Source organism: Zootoca vivipara, chromosome 7 (genome assembly GCF_963506605.1).
Source record: "Zootoca vivipara chromosome 7, rZooViv1.1, whole genome shotgun sequence".
NCBI lineage: Eukaryota > Metazoa > Chordata > Lepidosauria > Squamata > Lacertidae > Zootoca > Zootoca vivipara.
Genome location: NC_083282.1, coordinates 22,083,033 through 22,108,356, shown reverse-complemented (window position 1 = coordinate 22,108,356; position 25,324 = coordinate 22,083,033). Strand labels below are relative to the sequence as shown.

Below are 25,324 nucleotides of genomic sequence, written 5' to 3'. Positions count from 1 at the left end.
CAATCTGCCATTTTGTTTTGAAACAGCATTCAGTGGTATTCCAAAACAGACACAAAACCTGTTCCTCTTGGTTTTAGGAGCTGACATGAAAAATTTAGTTAAGATATTTTAAGGGGTATCCGAAAATTCAAGTGTACAGACAAACAGGTTTGTTTGTTTTTTCAAAACATACAGTAGATACTAGTGTCATCTACTTTCTTCTGTTTCCCTCCCACCCTCTCTTTCCTTACAAAACAGTAAAAGAAGCCCTGCACCCTCTCAAGTTCAACAGATGGGGTCTCCCTGAAATTGATCAAGAGACCATGCAAACGAGCGAACCTGGGATTTTTGCAGGAGGTGATGTTGGTGGACTGGCCAACACTACAGTGGAGTCAGTGAATGACGGAAAGCAAGCTTCCTGGTTCATGCACAAATACTTACAGGTGAGTTTTCAGTGGACTCTCCTTTGACTTTACCTTGATTTCTCCTGTCAGGTGTGCAGAATCATGGAATTGATAACAGAGTAATTTATGGAAAGGGTTAGATCAGGGATGGGGAACCAGTGCCCTCCAGATCCTGTTTGGCTGTGGCTCCCATAGATCCTAACCAACATGGTCAGGGACATTGGTGGTTATGGATGAGGAAAAGTTGTTTCTCCCTCTCAAATAATACTAGAACTAGGCATAATCCAATAAAACTGGGTGGTGAGAGATTTGGAACATACAAATGGAAGAACATCTTCAATCAGTGTATTCCTAAAGTATGGAATTTGCTCACACAGAATTGGGTGATGGCCATCTACTTGGACAGTTTTAGAAACATAGATTTGTAGAGTTGGAAGAGACCACGAGGGTCATCTGCTCCAACCCCCTGCAATGCAGGATCTTTTTTTGCCCAACATGGGGCTCGAATTCACAACCCTGAGATCACAAGGCTCATGCTCTACCTACTGAGCTGGAAGGGGATTAGATCAATTCATGGAGGATAAGGCTGCATTATGTCCAGTACCATAGAGAGAAAAGCAATGGGAGAAAAGCAATGACAAACCTAGACAGCATCTTAAAAAGCAGAGACATCACCTTGCCGACAAAGGTCCGTATAGTTAAAGCTATGGTTTTCCCAGTAGTGATGTATGGAAGTGAGAGCTGGACCATAAAGAAGGCTGATCGCCGAAGAATTGATGCTTTTGAATTATGGTGCTGGAGGAGACTCTTGAGAGTCCCATGGACTGCAAGAAGATCAATCCTATCCATTCTTAAGGAAATCAGCCCTGAGTGCTCCCTGGAAGGACAGATCGTGAAGCTGAGGCTCCAATACTTTGGCCACCTCATGAGAAGAGAAGAATCCTTGGAAAAGACCTTGATGTTGGGAAAGATGGAGGGCACTAGGAGAAGGGGACGACAGAGGACAAGATGGTTGGACAGTGTTCTCGAAGCTACGAACATGAGTTTGACCAAACTGCGGGAGGCAGTGCAAGACAGGAGTGCCTGGCGTGCTCTGGTCCATGGGGTCACAAAGAGTCGGACACGACTAAACGACTAAACAACAACAACAACACCATAGAGAACTGAATACCAATTGAGTGATATTCTCTTCCCATTCTGCCTGTGGGCTTCCTAAAGGTTTCTGTTTGACCACTGTGAAAACAATAGATAAGCCTTCCAATCTATCAAAGCTCTTTTTGTCTTCTTATGGAGTCCCAACAACATATGGAGGAATATAGGTTCTCCACCCCAAATTAGCTATAGAAACTGGAAAATAATAGAGGGCCTGGTTTATTGTTTAGGGGTTGGTTGGTTCTGTTAGTGTGATTTTTTTTATTTTATTTTTTAAAAAATTAAGTAATTCTCATTGGATAACAATTCTTATTTGTACCCAAAGGGGATGCAACTTAATGCATAACACACTGCATAATACACTTTACTCAAGTAATTGGATGGGGAAATAGCTTATAAATATTAAAGGATCTCAGTGTTTTGAACAGCATGGAAGTTTTTGCTTTGCTTTGTTTTGTTTTTCAAAATACTTTTAGCGTTGTCACCTGGGGCAGAAATTATTATGTACAGGGTGTGATCACACCATCACTTTCTAAAATACGTATACACATACAAAACAAGGGCACCTGCACAAGGCAAGCTGCCTACCTGTCAGATAAATCTGGCTGTCACACGAGAGCCCTTGCTTGTGGACAGAAATTTATACAAGGGGGGAAAAAAGGAGAGGAAAAATATGTGTAAGGAATATGCTCAGAGAGGTGAAGGAACAAATTCTCTGACTGGATACTAAACATGTTTCTTTGGCTGTCTTGCATAGACCTTCTTGCATTCATAAGATGCAGTTTGTAGAACATGGCATATCCTTAAGAAAATGTCATTAATGAAAAAGGAAGAAGGAAATACAGTGGCCTTGCTCTTCCTGACAACTTGGAACTGAAAAGTGGTACCGGAAATTTCATTTTTAACTATTCAAGATGGAAAATATCCTTGTTCAAATACTGAATGCTGGTGGGGAGAGGGCTTGGTTTAAAACAGAAACAAAATGCTGTTGATTAGTGTGGAAACATTTCCTCCTCCTTTGCACTCAATATTAAGACCCACCTCCATAATGATTTGTCAGTAGTTTTGCCTCAAAAGTAAAATAAATTTCAGACCAGGAAAATTATTTAAACCGTCAGCTCGTAATAGCTGTGTTTCCAGCCAATTCTTAGTTGACCATTGTCTTCATTATTCATTGGATAAGTTTGCGCCATCCATGAGTTGCTAGCAAGGTACCCATAGGTGGCAATGTGACCTCCTCTGGTGCCCACAAAAGGTTTCAGTAAATACCGCTTCAGAAATCCACATTGCATGAGAGAGTGTTTGTTTGCTGTACTTGCTCAGTTCCTGCTTGCACTGGCTCAGTCTCTCTTCTCTTCTGAACAGAGAAGAGGTGCAAATAGCTTCTCTCTTTGAACAAATATGAGAATGGCTGATGTTAGTGGCTTTCTTCCATTCATGGGGAGCTGATGGGGCACTGTCTCTTTTTCCCCGCTCATGTAGATGTGTAAACTGTTTCCGTTATGTCACATCCCCATGGCAGCCATTTTGTTTCTTCCACTCCTGGCACATTTCAAACTTCCAGATGTGCCAACAGGCCAAAAGAGGTTGGCTACTCGTGTTAAGCAGATCTCCAGTTGATAAGTAAGTGGAGTGATGCTTCTCAATGATGGTTCTCAATATATGAGGTGGGTCACTTTATAGAACTACAGACATTTGTTAGAGGAGTCTGAGGCATTTTCATACAGTGGTACCTTGGTTCTCAAACTTAATCCGTTCCAGAAGTCCGTTCCAAAACCAAAGTGTTCCAAAACCAAGGTGTGCTTTCCCATAGAAAGTAATGCAAAATGGATTAATCTGTTCCAGGCTTTTAAAAACAACCCCTAAAACATGACTTTTACTATCTAACGAGACCATTGATCCATAAAATGAAAGCAATAAACAATGTACTGCAGTCACACAATCAATCAATCAATCAATCAATCAGTAGCTGAACTGGGTTCCACACCGTCACAAAAACAAAACAAAAAAGCCACAAAAACACAAAATAAATAGCAAAAGCAGACAGACCTCAGTGTAACACTCAAAATGGAAGTGTGGCACTCAAATCAGAAGCGTAACACTCAAAATGGAGCGTGTTCGGCTTTCGAAAACTGTTCAAACCGGAACACTTACTTCTGGGTTTGGGTTCCAAGTTGTTTGAGTACCAAGGTACCACTGTATGTGGATTGATGTAGCATAAAGAACACCACTCCCTAGCCTTTCACCAAGTATATTTGTTTGGCTATTTTCCAAATGATTGTTTACTTGCCATGACTCCTAAAACTACATAGCTGGTTCATGTAGCCAAACTTGTTGTATTTTCCATAAGATTTGTGGTTCTGCTTTGTTTGGAAGCAACCCTTGTCTTTTAGGTTAATGCAATGGCACATGCTATCACATCCCTCCCCTTAATAGCCTAAAAACCGGCCCTCTGAGGGGTGAGGGGAATGGGTACAACCATTCCCTTCCCAAACGCCCATTACTGTAATAGAAAATTTCAGGTACTCCTTTTTGTAAGAGATTTCTTTTCCAGAGCCATTTGAAGCAGATTGAAAACCACACTTGGGTGTCAGTCAAGAGAATTTATGTGGGATGTGATGAAGCAGTACATACACACGCATTTTGGCAGCACATTCATTTTTTATGTGCCCATTCTGCAACGATGGCATGGGAATCACTTTCAGGGATTGGTAGAAAATAATATTTAAAGCAGTGAGGGGGAGGCTGTGGCCCTCCAGGTGTTGTTTGGACTACAACTCGCATCATCCCTCATCCCTGGCCATGCCAACCTGGACACCATGGAGGGCCATGGGTACCACATCTCTGATTTACTGAGCATTTCTTCATTATTTTCAGAGGAGAGCCATGTTAATCTGCTGTAGCTAAAGCAAGTAGGGTTCAAATAAGGAAATGCAATGTGATGCTTCCTGTGAACTATGGAAGCACTTTCTTTGGGGACAGTTTCCATGTTTTCCTGGCTCCATCAAGCCTTTGTCATAGATCAAATGGGGGTGCTGTGATTCGGAAATGGTTATTCAGGGTGGGAAAACTAATCCTTCCAGGGTTTTTTTTTCCCCTAACCTGAATACTCAGTGTTCCTGAATTCTCAAGAGAGAGAATTACATTTTATTTGAGCCAAATGGCAACCCAGCAAAATTGTGGGCTCTGGAACAGACCAGGACTTACCAGTTCTGCATAGTTAAGACTGTGGGATGGAGAGCAAGGGGAGACAGGAAAGAAGGAAACCCATTTATATTCGATGATAGTATAAGGAGCTGGATCTGAGGTTGCAGCAAGAAGCCAGCAGTGTTATTTTGTTAAAATGTTTAGGATGATACCGACTTGGTTATCACTCACAAGGTAATTTGCAGCATCTAGATCATGATCTTTAAATTTCTCCACTGGCTCCGGCTCTGTGCATTTCTGTGGGGATTGCACTTTGTGCTTTGAGGCAAAATACTTATGCTGAATTAGACCCAATTGGCTGTATGTCAGTCTGTGGGTATCTTTATAAGAGCCTCTGTGGTACTTTAACCCAGGGACTTTAAAGGAAAGTTTGTTGTTGTTGTTGTTGTTGTTGTTGTTGTTTTAAGGGAGAGGGAAATAAGTGCCATAAATGCTGCCAGCTCTTTTTTGTTAACATAGGTACATTGTTATATACATGGTGGAATTCGCCTCAAATTGTAGCTTTTGGAAGAAAGTCTCCAAATATTCCACATTCTATAAAGTGAGATGCCAATAGATTTCTACTGAGTCGCAGTCCAACTTATAGAAACATTTATTATTATTATTATTATTATTATTATTATTATTATTATTATTATTATTAGAGAGCAGGGAGTAGTTAGGTGTTTGGTGTATCACTTTTTTGCAGGTATTGGAAAAATGGGACATCTTCCAGTCATTGCAATAGAGCATTTATCAGGAAAAAGAGTGCAGTGGCAGGCAAATGTCCATGTGTATGTCGTGGGGGTTGTGCAGTGCAGCACAGGAAGTAGTAAGGTTCCAACATCACAAACCAGGGATTTTAGATCCAAGTATGTCATTCTCTATGCCACAGTGGCCAGCTTCCTGGAAGAAGGAGCTGTTGTTCTCTTCCACCTCTGCAACCACGAACTCAAGAGGGTTCGTGGGGCCAAGAGGCTTCCTCCTGGCTGGCTCCTAAGTCCAAACAAACTTTTCATGGTCAATTTCAGTCTCACCTCTGATTGCCTCTCCATATATACCTGCTTGACTGCCTTGCTCCTTCTTCAGCTGGTGTCCAGACCAACAGCCCTGGCTGAAGTGTCTAGTACATCTCTCATCTTAATCACAACCACACTAAAGTGGCGCTCTGCAAGCCACTGTTCTCTCCTGTTGCTATCCCTTTGCTATTAGGCCAGCCTAATAGTCTTCTCTCCCATATAGAGATGATCTGTATTGCCAGACCATCTTGTAACTGTGGTGTGAATATTATCTTGTCAACATGTCTGAGGGTTTTTGTAGCACTGATATCCGTGATGGCATGGCTTTTGGGTGTTCATCTGTGTTGTGTTCATCTGATTGGCAGCACATCTTGTGGTTCTTTGTAGGTTTAAGCTCCCCTGCCTCCAGACACATGTATTTATACCAAGGCGCTACTAGTAAACTGCTGTTTAACCCCAAATTCCAAGGGACTCTATTGAGAGCCATGGGCTTTGTATGACTAAGGACTGCCCAAATGTCTGGAATTGTTGGGGGATTCTGGCATGCATTCACACACACACATACACACTGATGTGGATGTGGAGCCCTCTCCAGCATTGATGTTCCTTGCATTTCAGAGGATGTCCATTTGTGCATTGGAATAAGGACAAAACGGTGCTTATATTTTTTGCTAGCACATAGGATAATAGACAACTGTGGACTGATTCACACTGTACATGGCAGTCATTTCTGTCATGTGTACGTACATTTGTCCTTGTTGTTGTTGTTTAGTCGTTTAGTCATGTCCGACTCTTCGTGACCCCATGGACCATAGCACGCCAGGCACTCCTGTCTTCCACTGCCTCCCAAAGTTTGGTCAAACTCATGTTCGTAGCTTCAAGAACACTGTCCAACCATCTCGTCCTCTGTCGTCCCCTTCTCCTAGTGCCCTCCATTTTCCCCAACATCAGGGTCTTTTCCAACGAGTCTTCTCTTCTCATGAGGTTGCCAAAATATTGGAGCCTCAGCTTCAGGATCTGTCCTTCCAGTGAGCACTCGGGGCTGATTTCCTTCGGAATGGATAGGTTTGATCTTCTTGCAGTCCATGGGACTCTCAAGAGTCTCCTCCAGCACCATAATTCAAAAGCATCAATTCTTCGGCGATCAGCCTTCTTTATGGTCCAGCTCTCATTTCCATACATCACTACTGGGAAAACGTTTGTCCTAGTGAATGTCATAAAAACAAGACTTGCCCAGACATGCACTGAAGAGCCATTTGGATATTGTTGCCTAGTACGTGTCCATCAGGTATTCTTCCTCATTTTATATATCATCGTTATGTTACAGAGTGCCCATTCTAATGCCAGCGGGGTGTGCCAAAAGAACAGAAAAACACCAAGCAGTTCTAGGAAGAGTCTGTTCCTTTACTGACAGTATAATGCTGTAGTTTCACTTACATACAGTTGTAGATACAGTCTCCTTACAGCATATAGACTATGCTCTGGCCAAGGACAGGGGCCAAGAGCAAACTTGCCTTAAACACAGCAGCATTTGTACTGTAGATTGTGCTGAGTCGTTCTCACATGCTTGCTGACTCATTCTCACATGCTTAACTACCTGCAGATGCAGGACAAAACACACCCAAATTAAACAGCACACGGAAATTAAATAAACAGCACGCCAAGAAAGCACACATTTCTTGTCCTTTTTCTCTGCATGTATAAACCCTTATACAGTACATTAACACCTCACCCTTCCTCTGGGGAGGTCAGAGTGCCCAGGAAATCTCCCATTCGGATTACAAGTCCTGACCTCAACTTCGGTCATGTAACTCTATCATTTGCCTTCAGAGCTTTTTCTAGGCATCTTCCCCTTCACCCTTTATGGTGCTCATAATGGCAAATGCCTCTGAGTAGCAGAATGTGAATCGGCCCTTTGATTTCTAACTGCGCCGCTTTTTCTTCCACGTATGCCTTGTTGGGCACGGATCCACACCATAAAACACACGTTTCCCCGGAATATAACTAAAGGCATTGGAGGAAATCTGACAATTCGTAGCTTGTCAATTGGAATTTTAGATCAAGCAGGCTTAATGTTAGAGTTGTTTCCGTTACCCTTTGCAGGTTTTGAGGGAGCTTATTCGACCTTACTATCTCACCATGAAGCTAATGGGAAAAGCCTTGCAGCAATCTTCACAGGAAAGTTTCCAAATGTCAAGTGTCATCTTTCCAGCTGCTAGATGAATGGGTAGCCACGAGGCATTTATTTGGGTGTGCGGTCTCAGTAAAATCTGGTTGCTGTGGCAGCGATTACTATAATTTGGCAATTGCTTTGGCAGTACTGGGACCACATGCAATTTTAGTTGTTGGATTCGGGGCATTATTTGGGGACAGTCGTAATTTAGAGGCAGGTCAAGGCATCCCTGGGTTGTTGCTTTTTTTCAGGGCTAGCATAGCACTCTCTCTGCCTTTTTCATCTACATGAGGACATTCTTCTGCATTGTTCTCACCGTTGTAGCCTCTCAATCTGGAAATTAAAAATATATTTGCAAAGATGCAAAGCAGATTGGCATGCTCTTGAATACAGGAGATGGCAACCCATCCAGCCTGCCAATTTCACATTAGTTAATGATGTGTAGTTTGGGTAATTTCCCTATAGTGCAGTATAGAAGCTATCGGCTATTATTGAAAACTGCTATCAACAATTGGTGTGTAAGGAAGGGCCCTCCAGATGTTGGTAGCTGGGGCTGATGGGAGTTGGAGTCCATCTCCCGACTACAAGGCCATAGGTTCTCCATCCATGCAGTATAGCATCTCAGTAAAAGCTAAGACCAAAGGTTTAGAAGGGACCAGCTATAAATACATTCACATTTAGCTCTGATTAAAGCTGTTCGTAAAACAAATGTCCTATAGCTCAGGTTTCGAAGCCCTCTGTTGCATCTAGAATTCTCACAACCTGTTTAAATCATTATCCAGAAAATGTTCTGCAGGAGACTCTCTTAATCTGAAATTGTGACTACTATTATACATGGACCCACAGACAGCTGCATACTGTTTGAATTTTGCCCATGCTTGGCATTCTATTTAAGGCATCTGCTTTTTAGCAGCATAGTGTGAACATTTAATCTTTGTGTCCATCCTCATTCTTCACATGGGGATATATATATATATATATATATATATATATATATATATATATATATATATATAATCTTGTTTTTACTTTTTGCAGTGTTTTAACAACAAAAATTAAATCTAAACAAATTCAACCTACATTTTCTTTGACTTCCCTCCCCTCCTCTCTGTGGTTCCTTATTTTATATAATATATGCTTACTGCATAACCAATTCAAACCTTCTTTTACAAATTTATCCTTTATGATCCCTTTAAGTTGTTTCTGCTCGTGTTTGTCAATCCTGCTAACATTTTTAATTGTTTAAAATTTGTCTTCACATATTCAACAAGTTTCCCCCACTCTGTCTAGTTGCTGACTGTCTTTCATTGGAACGGATTCTTCTTTCCATCTTTGGAATCAGAAGGTTGGTAGTTCGAATCCCCGCAATGGGGTGAGCTCCTTTTGCTCGGTCCCTGCTCCTGCCAACCTAGCAGTTCGAAAGCACCTCAAAGTGCAAGTAGATAAATAGGTACTGCTCCGGTGGGAAGGTAGATGGCATTTCCGTGCGCTGCTCTGCTCTGCCAGAAACGGCTTTGTCATGCTGGCCACATGACCTGGAAGCTGTACGCCGGCTCCCTCGGCCAGTAAAACGAGATGAGCGCCACAACCCCAGAGTTGTTCGCCACTGGACCTAATGGTCAGGGGTCCCTTTACCTTTTAATAGCATACATAAATAGTTTTTTTCCTGGTCTTTGGCATTTGTGTAGGGTGAACCTGTAATCTGTGCTTCCACCCTGAATCATCCAGGGGAATTTCAACGTGTCGTAATTGCTGTGAAGCTCTTGTTGCCCTTAGAACATCGCCAGGATTTGGGATCCCAAGCCATCTTGTTGATGTTATCCCAAAGAACATGCTTTGATGGGAATACTTTCAATGGTGTGGCTTATTGACTGATTTATTTTTCTTGGTCACCCTAGAGTAGTGGTTTGCAACCTTTCTGACTCCATGCCTCACTTGACCAACCACATTCTTCCTGCGGCTCCCCTGTGGGAGCTGCTTAAACTGGGGTTCCATTGCAGGACACACATAAGTGGGGATTCCCCTGTTCTGCCCCCACCCCATTATGCCCCCCCCAACTCCCCTGAATGTTCCTTGGAGAGGAGAGAGATATGTAATGCAGGAAGATATGGGCAGCAAGTTAATGAAAGGACTTAGCATTCCCCTTAACATTTTTTCAAGTCTCCCCTACTGAATTTTGCCTAAACTCAAAGGCTCTGCTCAGATAAAATATCAACTGGGATTTCAAAAGAAGTTAAAATAATAATAGCCTTTGTTTTGTTTTGTTTTGTTTGCAAAAAGAAAATATGATTGGCAAAGGGGCTGGCCACCCAAGTAGTCTTAGCTCCACCAATCATGCCTTGCTCTCCTCACCAAAGCTCAGAAAAGGAGGATGACCCACGTCTTGACTTTAGCAACCTTCCCCCAAATCATTGTGATTGGACTGCCCTGGGGTGGGGTGGGGAGGAATTCACTGTCATCAAGAAGAGATAGACCTGTCTGTCGAATGGAAAGATTTATTCCCCCTTTTCCACCCCCTCTGCTCTCAAGTTCTGGCCATTTCCCCAATAGGAATGGTTTTGTTACTTAGTACTCCGCTATACAGCTGCATATAAAACGTTTTAAATGTGTTGTAAAGTGGAATATACAAATGTGACACTAGATGGCGAGAGTGAGCTATGCCAAATTCAATGTCTTTTTCAAAATGTTTTAAAAGCATTTTCACAGCGTTTTTATATGTGTGTAGATTCCACCTTAGAAAAGAAAGGTGGAAGCTTTGTGTGGAACGTTTTTGAAAACAGGAGGCAACAGAGCGACTCTGGAGCTTGATATATTTTGTTAACAGCAGGATCCAACTTGGGGATGTGAGATTATGACCCAACATATCCCGATTCACCTGATTATTCAGGGTACAGACAGAAATAATACACCTCCCTAATAAACGGCATTGCCTGCTTTTAATGGAAGCCCGAGGATACCTTTGACTCTATATGTAGAAGCAGCACTAATATTTCTATCTCTTCCCCTTTTGCCCTCCTCCTTGGCTGTGACATGACACTTTGTCACTTCCTCTCTTTTCCCCTTCCCTCCTTGTGTATTGTGCAGCTTCCGGTGCCCTCACTTAGGCCCTGATGTCTATGAACCACTTTGTTCTTGATCCCAGATATTTCTGTTCACACTGTAGGCATCATCCACATTTGGGCGAGCTGTGATAATAAGGAACTGCATTTGCAATATCCTTTCTTTTCCTTCCCTTAGCATTATATCTCTTGTGGAGTTCACAAACAGGAAGTGAATAAATTAAGTCCTGGCTCCATTTCCCTCCTCTTCTGAGTTCCTCCTGTATGTATTTTATCCCTGTTAAGATGAAAGGCACTTGGGCACTTAATAACGGAGGGGCCGGATTCATTGACGGTTCACAGAAGCTTCCATTCACTTCAGTATAGCTTTAAGAACACTCCCTTAGTGTTGTGCTGCATAAAAAAAATCTTCTTTCTTTCTCAGTAAAAGAATAATATTTGAGCTTTTACATTTGGTTTGCCAGGAGTTTATCTTTTATGTAGCTTTGCCTCAATGCAAAATTCAAACATTTCAGAGATAATTTGAGTACAAGTTATTTGGGAGGTGGGATGGGGGGGGGAAGAGAAATTGGTATTAATTCACATCCTTAAGTTTCCTTATTGTGTTTCTGTAAGGTGAATAAGTGCATCTCTTTAGAAAACGCTGTTGAGTCGCTTGAAGAATCCAGAGCCAGGGCATAATGTACTGCAGTGCGATACAATTTTAATTTGAATAGTGACTTTCATACAAAATGCATCTCTGACTGACTGTAAATAATGCAATTACAGAATTAAATAATAAATAATAGACGAGGGGAAGGCAGTGGAAATACAAGGGAGGAAGAATGGAAATCTTATTTTTTTTGGGGGGGAGGGGTAAGCTTGAAATGGAGAGCAGGTGAATAAGGTGCAGAGATGTAGAGGAATTTTCTTACAAAAGCTGGAAGGTACAGAAGAATTTAAAAGAGGATGCCGATGGAGTGTTTCATTTTTAGAGAGATGTAGGAGGCGAGTATATTAGCTCCTCATACCATGTAGTGTCCTTGGGAGAACAATGAGCAAGATGTAGATAGGGGAGCAGGCAGAAACTAGCTGTCCTAAACTAGGTCTCCCAGGCATGTTAGCAGGGGCTCCAGGTTAGAATTGTGAAGTACCAGAGTAGAATGGACTGTACCGCTTCAGACTGCAGGAGAAGGCTCTGTGTTGTTGTTGTTTTAAACGTCCCATATGTTATGCAGAATATTGGCCTAAGTGGGGACGTCCTAAGGAAAAGTGGGACATTCCGGGATCAAATCAGAAACTGGGACAACTTCTGTAAATCTGGGACTGTCCATAGAAAACAGAGGCACTTGGAGGGCCTGAGGTTTTATTTACGGTCATACCTCAACATCCGAACGACTTGACTACCGAAGGTTTCGACTTCCGAAGTCGACAAACCCGGATGTCTTTTCACCGCGTGCGCGTTCTGCGCCTGCGCAGAACGGGCGCTTCAACAAGCGAAGACTTCGACTTACGAAGACGGCCGCAGAACGGATTGTCTTCGTAAGTCGAAGTACCACTGAATACTTAAGAAGCAGACAGTTTTTGTTAGATAAATATTGTTTTCCTGCCTTTTCTGACTGCTTGCTGCGGAAGGCAAGAAAGAGGCTTGGGAGACTGTGGTCTGGGGGAAAGCACGGTTTGCAAGCTGTCTCGGAAACCTGTTCAGACTTAATGCCAAGCTGTGGTTTGTTGTCGCATGCACAGTGCATGCTCACATACTTCCTCGCCCCCGCCCCCACCCACTTTGGGTACGAGGAGCAGATAAGAGGTTTGTCACAGTTTGCAACAAATCAGCTTCTTCATAAATCAGGAAAAGATGAGGAGGATAGCAGTGAGCTTAAGGCCCACCATTCTACTGAATCAGTGTCTCCAACCTCTTAAAGTGGCAGACAAGTTCAGTCTTGGACTCTCATCGTGGTTAATGACTGTAGACCCTCCAAGTGCCCCTATTTTCTAGGAAGAGGCCCTGATTTGATCCCAGAATGTCCCATTTTTCCTTAGGATGTCCTTATTTTCATCGGAGAAATGGTGGAGGGTACAACCTTTAGAAGACATCTGAGGGCAGCCCTGTATAAGTTTTGAATGTTTAATGTTTTGAATATGTTTTTTATATATGTTGGAAGCCGCCCAGAGTGGCTGGGGTAACCCAGTGAGATGTGTGGGGTATAAATAAATTATTATTATTATTATTATTATTATTATTATTATTATTATTGACATCCCTATTTTCATTGGAGAAATATTGGAGGGTTAGGCGACTGAACTTGTTGGGATCTTACATTTCATTGTTTTCATAACTTGATTTGATTGTCTGCAGTGTATTTATTGACATTATGAAGGCACACATATGTGAGTGATTCCCTTCATTCTGATTAAGGAAAGTTGTCAAGTGGCAGAGACTGTCTTAGCTAGAATTTCCATTCAGTTCATATTTAAAGGTGAACTCACACTTTCTGAAACAATACACAGAGTGAATCCCAGCCATCATTTGAATTTTGCATGTCTCTGAATGTAGCAATGCAGTTTTCCAGCCAAGTAACGTGTGCAAAAATGCTTATGCAGGGGTAAATTGTACATAAAAGTGTATATTTTTGTAAAATAAATAAATAAAATAAAATAAAATACAGAAATGTGCATATTAAAGAACATTGTTTGTATGTATATATTAAGCAAAACTGTGTTGCAAAAATATGTATATGAAGCTAAGTGGAAATAGACCATTTTATATTTCCCTACTCTCAGCTAGCCAACTCTCATAGGGTTACTCTGAGGCTGAAGTGAGAGCACCCCCACATTGCACTAACTTTAGTTTGTCAGAAGTTTGTCGGGGTGAAATGGAGGTGAAATAACATTGGCTCCCAGTAAGTTTCCGAGCACAATTCAGAATTTTGGTGCTGATCTTTAAAGCCCTAAACCAGGCATAGGCAAACTTGGCCCTCCAGATGTTTTGGGACTACAGCTCCTATCATCCCTAGCTAACAGGACCAGTGGTCAGGAATGATGGGAGTTGTAGTCCCAAAACATCTGGAGGGCCGAGTTTGCCTATGCCTGCCCTAAACGGCCTCCACTCAGTATACCTGAAGGAGTGTCTGTACCCCCATCGTTCAGCCCGGACACTGAGGTCCGGCGCCAAGGGCCTTCTGGCAGTCCCCTTACTGCAAGAAGTGAGGTCACAGGGAACCAGGCAGAGGGCCTTGTTGGCAGTGGCTCCCACTCTGCGGAATGCCCTCCCATCAGATGTCAAGGAAATAAACAACTATCTGACTTTTAGAAGACATCTGAAGGCAGCCCTGTTTAGGGAAGTTTTTAATGTTTGATCTTTTATTGTGTTTTTAATGTTCTGTTGGGAGTGGCTGGGGAAACCCAGCCAGATGGGGGTGATATAAAAATATTACTTTTATTAAGCCAACTTCCATGCTGTCATTGTTTTCTTTACACAGTCTTTACACGGCATTGCTGTTCCTGCTGTACCCCAGCTTCCTCTTTTCTACACGCCTGTGGATTTAGTAGACATCAGTATAGAAGTTGCTGGAATCCAGTTCCCAAACCCCTTTGGCCTCGCCAGTGCGACTCCCACCACAAGTTCGCCAATGATCCGCAGAGCTTTCGAAGCCGGATGGGGATTTGCACTGACCAAAACCTTTTCTCTGGACAAGGTAATTTTGTGACACCATGTGGTTTTTTTTGTGTGTGTTGCTGGTCGGTGGCAGCCGTTTCCAGCAGAAACCACGGGGAGAGGGAGCGAGATCAGACAAATCGGAGAACAGGAGAGATTGGACAGTTTTTCCTTTGTTTGGCTTTTGCTGATTGGCTGTAGCAGTTTCAGGCAGAGAGCATGGTGGGAGAAAGCATGGATGAGAAATGTTCCCATAGGAAATAATGGAAATCACCAGCTCATTATGTGAATACTTGTCTAACGAACAATGTCCTAGGAGTGCATGGTGGGACCTGCATGTACACATATTCCAGAAATGGTATGTTTCTTTGTGTCGCACTGGAATCCCCAAAAGCAGCCCCAGGGATGCAATTTATATGAAAGGTTCAGGTGCCAAGAACACACAGGAGTTCATTATTCCATAGTTCTAAACAGTAGTTCTACTATACCATTCAGTATAATATATAGAAGGAAAGTTATCCATATATATATTTTTGAATGGACTGGCCTCTGGTGGCCAAATTAAGCAAGTAGGGGGTTGTTGGACTAAGCTATATTTTTACTCCAAACTTTTATATATATATATATAAAAAATCACATCCTCCCCTTGTCTGGAAGCCACTTAGATTGTTTTCAGTGAGAGATGTTTTGATTGTGCATACTTTTAAAACTGTTACCCACATGACATCTGAGTGACCTCCTCAGCTGCAAGCTGGAAATGAAAAACAGTATGAGGTGTTTTGTTTTCCCCATTTTGTCTTTTGAGATTTTCAAATTTCAGAGATTTAATTTCAAATTTGTGGCATAATTTGAATTATCTGTACTTGACTTCTCTCTCTTTATTCCATGCAAGTGGAATGTGAATTGAACCTTCACAATCAAATGACTCTGGTATTGCAATTTGTAGTTTTTTTCTATGAAAGGCTGTGATTGAAAGGTGATCACACTGTTGTCAGTAGTTCGCAGTCATAGGGTCATTCCTTGGACTTGCTGTGCCATTGAACCCTGAGAAGCGTGCAATTTTCTTTTAACAACATTCTCATTAAAAACTCATCTTAAGAATCTCTTTTAACATTCATTCCTCCCGATATACTCATGTTTGCATGCAATTTTGTATAAGATATCCATTGTTGGTTCTCATACTGCTTCGTATAGTTTTGAGGAGCACAAATTAAGGAGAGTCACATTCCGATGTTAATGAAACTGAATTTCTGCTCCATTCCTATGTCAAATTGTTCCCTGCTAACAGGCGCTGCCAAACTCATCCACAACACAGTTCTGTTCTCATTTTTGGTTGTCACTTGTCTGTCCTTCTCTGGTAGCCTAAAAGCAATCATGTTTCTAGAGAGGGTTGAGTTGTAGGAAGATGAGATAAGGTGGTGCCCTTTGAAATCAAAATGCACTTTCCTTCTGTTCCCTTCCGCTTCAAAACATAGGGTTGCGTTTTCTCTTTATTTCAATGCTCGGTCAGGTCACAGTCTGTGTCTACAGGTCAGAGCTGCATATGTGTCTAACCAAGGATGGAGTCACCCAGAAGGCTGTGTTATAATTGTTGTCTAGCCTAAATTAATTCTGGATCACTGAAGCAGCCACTTTCTTAATTAAGGTGCTGTAATAGCTGCTGCCGTCATTGTGTCTCCTGCTTTACAGCAGATTTGCAAAGCCACTGACCTACCGGCTGTACTTGTGAACCATCGTGTGCCCCAAGTCCAGCTCTAGTTTTCTCCAGTCTCCCCACCATTGTCTCCATGGCTTCTGCTGACACCTCTTTGCCTCGTGTCGCGCAGGCTCATCCCTGCCACTCACAGACGGTTCTATTCCGCATTTGCTTTTCATCTCCTTCCCCAGTGCACGCTTATTGGTAAGCTGCAGAAAACCACATTAACGGGACTTAGAAGGCGTGTTTCTGTCCAACAAGTAAAAATTAGCTAATGTATTTCCATGTGATGGTTCTGAAATATAGGATGTAGATTAAAAGGGTCCTTCTATTACCCTGTGTTGTACACACAGAAACAGAAACCCGCTATTTGCATTGTGGGGGAAAGCCTTTTTGTTATAATGAAGGGGGTTTGCATTCCACCACACTATAGAGTCGCAAGAACAGACCTCAGGGGACTGACTCAGCTCTCATTAATTCTCAGGGACACAAAAACTTGGGTCAGGAGGAGTTTGAGATCGTGGTGTCCCTGGCTTATTTTCACCCATGGAAATGGCTGCAATGGGGGAAAATATATAGCATTGCCTCTTCGGTTAACTGTACATTGAGGGCCAAAAAAACACTGGTACCTCGGTTTAAGTACACAATTGGTTCCAGAAGTCTGTACTTAACCTGAAGCGTACTTAACCTGAAGCAAACTTTCCCATTGAAAGTGATGGAAAGTGGATTAATCCATTCCAGACGGGTCCGCGGAGTACTCAACCTGAAGCGTACTTAACCCGAAGTATGAGTGTAATTGGTTCTGGAAGTCCGTACTTAACCTGAAGTGTACTTGACCTGAAGCAAACTTTCCCATTGAAAGTAATAGAAAGTGGATTAATCCGTTCCAGACATGTTCGCGGAGTACTTAAACTGAAAGTACTCAAACCGAAGCGTACTTAAACTGAGGTATGGCTGTAGCACCCTGAAAGGGAATGGTTTGCAACACTGTATATATTTCATGAGTCTTGAATTCAGTCTTGTTCATGTTTTAATGGAAACCTAGCTTGATTTTCAACTCCCGGAACATTACTCAAACTGAAACAACTTTTGCAAATATTGCAACGCACTTCACCAACCGCAAAATGCATACAAAATCCATGCATGAGGAAAGGTGTGTTTGTGTGTGAAACTGGCATGCAAAAATGTGTTGTGCTGGGCAAATTTTCTTGCAATTTTTTTTGCAGATTTGACAAAAATGTGTATATTTAGAGAAATGACACTAAAAATGCTGATTAATTTTCATGAGGGCATTTAAAGAAAAAGGCAAGCGAAAATGAAATGTGTTGTGTTGAACTTGGGACCAGAAAAAATGATAAACCGATCGTTTAAACTTTTCCTAGACTCAAATATGCTATTCCTCTCACACCACACACATCATGCACACCAAGGCTAAATCTAGAGACATCAGAAAAGTGTTTCAGTTTAAAGCGTTGTAAATTTAAACAGGGAAAACAGGCAGAGAAAAACGGGGCTCCACATCACCATCTGGTGGCACAGTGTTATATCACATATACAACACATATAAATCGCTTTTTCTTTTCCAGTCTAGCTGAGTCCAAAATCCACGAAGATAACTGGCAAATCTGACAAAGGAGTACTTGATGTTAACGTGAGGTTGTCATATGAGATGGAAGGCGGAAGGAAACTGCAGTAAATATGTGTTCTCCATCTGGCCTAGACCCATAAAACCATCTCCACCTTTATTTTTTTGCCATAGAATTAATAGTCAGCATTCATATGTCTGAAATACTTTTTTTAATGGCCATGCAATGATACCATGTTGCATATTAGAGGGAGAAGAGATTGGGAGATTAGATAAAGTAGACCTTGGCTTGTACCAATTTAATACAGTTTGTCCTACAAAACCACTCCATTTAGTTCCATGTCTGCAGAATTGCCTGGGAAAAAAATGTAAAATCCCTTTAGTCCATATCTAATTGGAACTGGAAAAAGGGTACATTGCAAATTGTGGTTAATATTTCAGTACTGAGTGTACCACCAGTTGAAATGGAATTCCTATTAAATTAACATCTAAGAATGAATATAAGCTTCCTGGAAGTGTGTATATTCTTGATGTGTGTGAATTTTTTTTTTAAAAAAAATGTTGGCATGAGAGAGATTCAACGTTAGCTAATTATCTAAAACTGAGTGCTTGTTGTTATTCGCACGCGTTTGCAATCCGAGGAATTTTTTTTCTTCTGAATTGCATATTGCCTTTTCTGTTCCTTTGACCTCGCTACTCTTACCACCACACACACATGTCATGAACTGGCAGGGCAACAGGAAGAGGATCCCCACGAGGGGTGCAGTCGCAACTGGGACCCACCGGGGCAAGCCGGTGATGGGAAAAGAGAGGTTGGGGTTGTGGGAAGTACACACAGGATGACAGAGGGTGGCAAGGGGATGGCAGGTCAGTGTGCATGGACCAGAAGAGCAGGATCCAACACCAGAGTCGGAGGGGCTCCTGTCTCCATGATCAAGGCAGGTTCTGAGGCATAGAGAGCAAGAGGAGGTAGGGTCAGAGAGGCTGAGGCAAGCAAGGGCCCACAGCCCAGCTTACTACCTGGCCAGGTGGGACTCATTAGCTCTGGGAGGAGGTGTGTGATTCCTCAGTTGTATTAGGCTCAGGACAGGTGAGGGACACCTGCCTCATCAAGCCCAGGTGCTACAATCAAGACTCAAGAGGGAAAAAATGGGAGCAGAGCTGTGGTGCTATGTTTGCTCAACTGCCCATGCTGATGGATCCTCGGCTTGGAAGCTCCAGGAAGTCTATAGGACTGTGCTTTGGATTTGATTCTGGTCTGTGTTTCCTGACTGATGGATTTTGGACTTGGTTTACTTGGATTGACCCTGGACTGCATTTTCTGACCACTGGAGTTTGGACTCTGGACTTGGCTTGCATGGATTGACGCTGGATTGTGTTTCCTGATTGCTGAGCTTTGGACTTGTCCTAATGTATAGGGCCAGTGGGACTTGCCGCCAGGTAGGCCGAGGGTTCAGGACAACATACACCACATCGTGTATGTATATATGCCTTCCAATTTAGGGTTACATTTCCTTATGCCATACTTATGCCATACTGAATTTGTTAGTCTTTAAGGTGTAGTCTTAAGAAGCTCCCAGTTTCAGTCCTTGGCCTCTCAAGTTTTTGTTTTTTTTTCAAATCACCCAGTAAGCCCTCATCTGCACTATACATGCCACTTTAAGTAGCCCTGGCTCCTCCCCAAGGAATCCTGGGAAACGTAGTTTTAGGGAACTGAGAGTTCTTGGGAGACTCCTGTTCCCCTCACAGTGTGGCAGTTCTCAGAGTTGTTTTACAATCAATTATTCTTCCCATGGAACTTTGGGAATTGTAGCACCTTGAGAGGAATTGGGATCTTCTAAGAACTCTGAGCACCCTTAATAAACTGCAGCTCCCAGTTTGAAGTGGTACTATGCTCCTTTAAATGTATAGTGCAGATAGGTCTGAGATAGCTATTAAAGACCTCTACCTTAGAAAGCTTCTGATAGTTTGGGTAGAAAACACAGGAACGAGATTATCAATTAGTTGTCTTAATTCACTGTAGGTTATCTCTCTTTCCTGCCTCTATCTGATTTCATTCTGTATTTCCTTCAAGAAAGGACCCCCAAAGTAGCTTGCATAAAATAATTTAAAACTATTGCATTAGGACTGTTTCTACCCACTGCAAGTGCACATAGTGTTGCCCTGGGGATAGCATAATCGCCTTTTTCAAATACAAGTTCTTGTTAGATTGTGGTGGCTGCTCCCGGCACCGTTCATCCTACTTCACTCTGCAGACTGCTGGCAATTGGGTGCCCCTTGTCTGGCCCTGCTTTTCTCACTCCCTTTCCATGAGGACTGCAGATTTCTCCACTGTCCACCAAGGGCAGAGTTGGAATTACAATTTCAGAGCAAAAATGGAACAAGGTTTTCAACTCCAGAAGGTTGCATGTGCAAGGCCCCGTCTGCACTATAAATGCAAAACAGCGTTTTAAGTGTTTAAACAGTTATGGCCAAAGAATCCTGGGAATGGTAGTTTGTTAAAGGTGTTGACCGTTGCTAGGAGACCCCTATTACTTTCATATAGCTGCAACTTTTGGAGTGGTTTAACAATTGACCCCTGTTCCTAAGGAGCTCTGAAAATTGTAGCTATATGAAGGGAATAGGGGTCTCCAGAGCTTTTTTTGTGGCAGTTATCACTGGAGCAGAGTGTCATCACCTTTCTATTTATTATTATGTTTGCTTCCTATAGCAGCCATTTTGTGCCAGCACCTCATATTTTACCAAAGTGAGCACTTGGGTCTCCTAACAACTCAGTACTGTACCTTTAACAAATGACTTCCCATTATTCTTTTGGGGAAGCTATGGCTATTTCAAATGGTATAACACTGTTTTAAAGTTATAGGGAAGGTGGGACCTAAGACTTTGGATGCATGACATACAATACAACATTTGACCTTCCCTGGTATTTAATGCCAGGTAGGCTTAATCAGAGGGACCCAGGTGGCACTGTGGGTTAAACCACTGAGCCTAGGGCTTGCTAATCAGAAGGTTGGCGGTTCGAATCCCTGTGATGGGGTGAGCTCCCGTTGCTCGGTCCCAGCTCCTGCAAACCTAGCAGTTCGAAAGCACGTCAAAATGCAAGTAGATAAATAGGAACCGCTACAGCGGGAAGGTAAACGGCGTTTCCATGTGCTGTTCTGGTTTGCCAGAAGCGGCTTTGTCATGCTGGCCACATGACCTGGAAGCTATATGCCGGCTCCCTCGGCCAATAATGCGAGATGAGCGCACAACCCCAGAGTCGGCCACGACTGGACCTAATGGTCAGCGGTCCCTTTACCTTTACCTTTAGGCTTAATCAGATGTTTCCTGTTGTCAGGTTTTTAATGCTGGAAATGTGTGACTCTCCATGCTGCCCTTCTGTGAATAAGGATGTCAAACCGCATGGAATGATTGGGGACAAATATTAGATGCAGATTTGTAAATTGCACATTATAAGTTGGGTTGAAATACTTTGATTATATCATTCAGCATAAATAGGGGGGGGGATGCAAACCTAACATTTTAAGATCTCTTATAAGGCATTCATTGATTTCTGTTAAATGTGTTTAGGCTCGATTTCGCGAGGGGCTGGAGAACTTCAGTCTAGGAATGTTTATTAAAATGTCTTGATGCAGCAGAAAGAGACACAATAACTGATGCAATTCATAGGAGAACCAGACCTCAACAGATAATCAATGTCCCTGATAAATGGTTTTGTTTTATTTCTTATTGGAATCTACATCGCGGACATATGAGTCTTGACCAAAATTTATATTTCAATTTTTTCACTTGTCTTTTTCAAAACTCTGTTTGTCTGCTAAAGTTAATAAAAAGTGTGTGTAGGAGAACTTTTATAGATTTTAAAAATTCTAGATTTAGAGTCGTAGCTGCCTCACTGTGTATACCGTAGTTGGCATAGAGGAGCAAGAATAAAACACAGCAGGCATGGCTGAAATATTTGCTTTGATTTTAGCTGTTTCCTTGGTTGTTAAAAATGTAATTCTGATTAATCAGAGACATCTGTCTTTACTCTGCTGGTGACATGCATTGATTTGTGATGCTGTCGCTTTCAATAACGTGGAAGCTGTTGCCTTTATTAAGGCTCACCAGCAGAAATAAACATGTGGAGCCACTTCATCTGAAATCTCTAGTATTTTTTGGTAAGTGGTTGATTAATGCTAAACCGTAGTTTAGTGTTACAGGGAAGTGTTACTTAGGAAGTCTTGCTTCACATCTACACCCTACATTCAAAGCACATTCATATCCCTTTAAGAATTTTGGCTTACTCCAAAAAATCCCAAGACCTGTAGTTCACTCCTCCATAGAGCTACCATTCCAAACACCTTTAACAAACTACAGATCCCAGGATTCTCTGGGGGAAGTTGCATACTTTAAATATATGGTGTGGCTGTATCTTGCAGAATCCCAACCCTCCTTCTGTGTGGCACTAAGGAGCAGTTCAGAAGTTTTCACTTACATTATATAGTCTTGGGCATGTTTAGCCTGGAAAAGAGGAGACGGAGACTCCTGCAAATATATCAAGGGCAGTCCCATGGAAGAAAGAGCAAGCTTGTTTTCTCCTGCTCCGGAGGGTAGGACCCAAACCTTGGAGGTTTTTAAGCAGATGTTCATCTGTCATGGATGCTTTAGTTGAGAATCCTGCCTTGCAGGGAGTTAGACTAAATGACCCTCAGGGTCCCTTCTAATTCTATGACAACAGTTTTTTGTGTTGCCTCAATCTAAACAGACTTTTTAATGCTAGTAATGAATTGTTGAAACAAGGCAGCATGAAACTGTAAGCTTCTGAAGTTGCCTTACTTCAGTTTACCATAGTCAAATGTCAAATTACACATTTGGTTTAGTGTGCAGCCTACAGCACTTGTGTGTTTTTCCTTACCCCAAAGTAAGTGAAGCAGTGATCTGGGACTACTGTGCAAGGTAGCCAGCGTTTGTCCGCAGACAGCTTCCAGGTCATGTGGCCAGCATGGCTAAGCTGCTTCTGGCAAACCAGAGCAGCACCCAGAAACACTGTTTACCTTCCCACCGGAGTGGTACCTATTTATCTACTTGCACTTTGACGTGTTTTCGAACTGCTAGGTGGGCAGGAGCTGGGACCGAACAACGGGAGCACACCCCATCGCGGGAATTGAAACCGCCGGCCTTCTGATTGGCAAGCCCTAGGCTCAGTGGTTTTGACGACAGCACCACCCGCGTCCCATGGGCAAAAGTTAGGGATAGCAAAAATGCTTCCATAGGCATATATGGATTTAAAAACAGACACTTATTGGTAAGAGTTGTGTTTGTGTGAGTTTTCCGGCATGCTATGGTCCCAGTCCAGGCCTCTCATGCTTTTTTATCAGCAATACTAAAATTAGGTATGTAATGCTAGGCTGCCTGTTAGTTGTAATTTGTAGTTAGACTATAAAATCAGCCACAGTTTATGGTTCATAAAAAGGTAAAGGACCCATGACAGTTAAGTCCAGTTCCGAACGACTCTGGGGTTGCAGCGCTCATCTCGCTTTACTGGCCAAGGGAGCCGACGTTTGTCCGCAGACAATTTTTCCGAGCCATGTGAGCAGCATGACTAAGCTGCTTCTGGTTAAACCAGAGCAGTGCATGGAAACACAGTTTACCTTCCCACTGGAGCGGTACCTATTTATCTACCGTGTTTCTCCAAAAATAAGACACCATCTTATATTTATTTTTCCACAAAAAAAAACCCACTATGGCTTATTTTCAGGGGGTGTCTTATTTTTTTCCTCCTGCCGCACCTATCACTATGTCTTATTTTGGGGGTGTGGCTTATATTCCTTGAATGCTTAAAAATCCTGCTATGGCTTATTTTATGGGTATGTCTTAAAATATGAGAAACAGGGTACTTGCACTTTGACATGCTTTTGAACTAGGTTAGCAGGAGCAGGGACCGAACAATGGGAGGAGGAGGAGGAGGAGGAGGAGGAGGAGGAGGAGGAGGAGGAGGAGGAGGAGGAGGAGGAGGAGGAGGAGGAGGAGGAGGAGAAGAAGAAGAAGAAGAAGAAGAAGAAGAAGAAGAAGAAGAAGAAGAAGAAGAAGAAGAAGAAGAAGAAGAAGAAGAAGAAGAAGTAGTTTGGATTTGATATCCTGATTTATCACTACACTAAGGAGTCTCTCCTTTCCCTTCCTCCCCCACAACAAACACTCTGTGAGGTGAATGGGGCTGAGAGACTTCAGAGAAGTGTGACTAGCCCAAGGTCACCCAGCAGCTGCACGTGGAGGAGCGGATACACAAACCCAGTTCCCCAGATTACGAGTCTACCCCTCTTAACCACTACACCACACTGGCTCACCCCACCATGGGGATTCGAAGCGTCGACATTCCGATTGGCAAGCCCTAGGCTCAGTGGTTTAGACCACAACACACAAAACTGTGGTTAATTAGAGATGGACTCTTCAAATATATTCCCGGTAGCACTGGAGGAGAAATGAGGAGGAAGTTTGTTTGCCTGGGACTAACTGAAACTTGTTTTTTTTGTGTGGGTGGTGGTGGGGTTTACACCCAAACCATGGTTTAGTGTTGCACCCAAACATCACCTCTGCCTGCTGCAATATTTACCAACGGTTTCAAAAAGAGATTTCTGATTAAATCTGAAGAAAGATGCAACAATTGGGGGGGGGGGTTGATCAAGCTATTACAGTGTGAATGTGTGCACACACTGAACATGATTCACAGCAACTTGTAACGAGGAAGATGGCACAGTGTAACTGCAGACATTGCTTGCCAATTAGAGCCGTTGCCTGTGTGAATTTACTAATTGTGCAATGAAATGGCATTCCTCCATAACATTAGACATTCTAATTCATACTGCAACCAGTGGTGTTTCCATAGGGACGGATATGGGAGGCCCATGCCTCTCCTCATAATTATAAGTGCCTGCACTGAAGCACAATGACTTACATTGTCCTCAGTTATGTCAGTATTTTTTGTTGAATTGAACTCACAGCATAAAAAGCATATTTTCTTTCTCTGGTATCACATCCCAGTAATTTGCAATATCCTAGTTATGATTCCAGGTTGCAAGTCTGCCTGCCACCACTCCCTCCCTCTCCGAAAATGACTTTAAATGATATTAAAATGCAGAATTATTGGTGCTTTTAACATAACAAAGTTTGTTCTATGGGAGTTTTCTTGGAATATGGAATATTAATATTTCACAATTCAGTTGTGATGATGAAGTGCAATTTGTGTAGCTTGCATGTGATAAAATAAGTATATGCTTGCCAAGGGAGTTGCATGAGAATTAGAGACTTAGCTTGAACATCTGCTTGAAATTTTATTATCCTGTCCTACTGACAGCGTTTCCCTTGTTATTCTTCTAGACTGACAGCCGAATATTGCACTGATATTTTTATTTAAACTTATTTATTTTTTATTTGCTTGCATGAAATATATTTAGG

The 25,324-nt window shown here is 42.4% G+C and overlaps 1 protein-coding gene across 6 annotated transcripts in view; it reads left to right on the top strand.

Annotated features, from left to right (window-relative positions):
- DPYD (dihydropyrimidine dehydrogenase) overlaps positions 1–25,324 on the top strand; it is a 504,044-nt gene that overhangs the window by 277,754 nt on the left and 200,966 nt on the right. For 5 of the 6 annotated variants that reach the window (XM_035123777.2, XM_035123779.2, XM_035123778.2 and 2 more), the window contains 2 exons: positions 238–422; positions 14,434–14,649. In XM_035123777.2, the coding sequence (XP_034979668.2) occupies positions 238–422; positions 14,434–14,649 (401 nt within the window). Of the gene's footprint in view, positions 1–237; positions 423–14,433; positions 14,650–25,324 lie in introns of those variants that run through there. The other variant, XR_009557876.1, reaches the window with a different exon arrangement.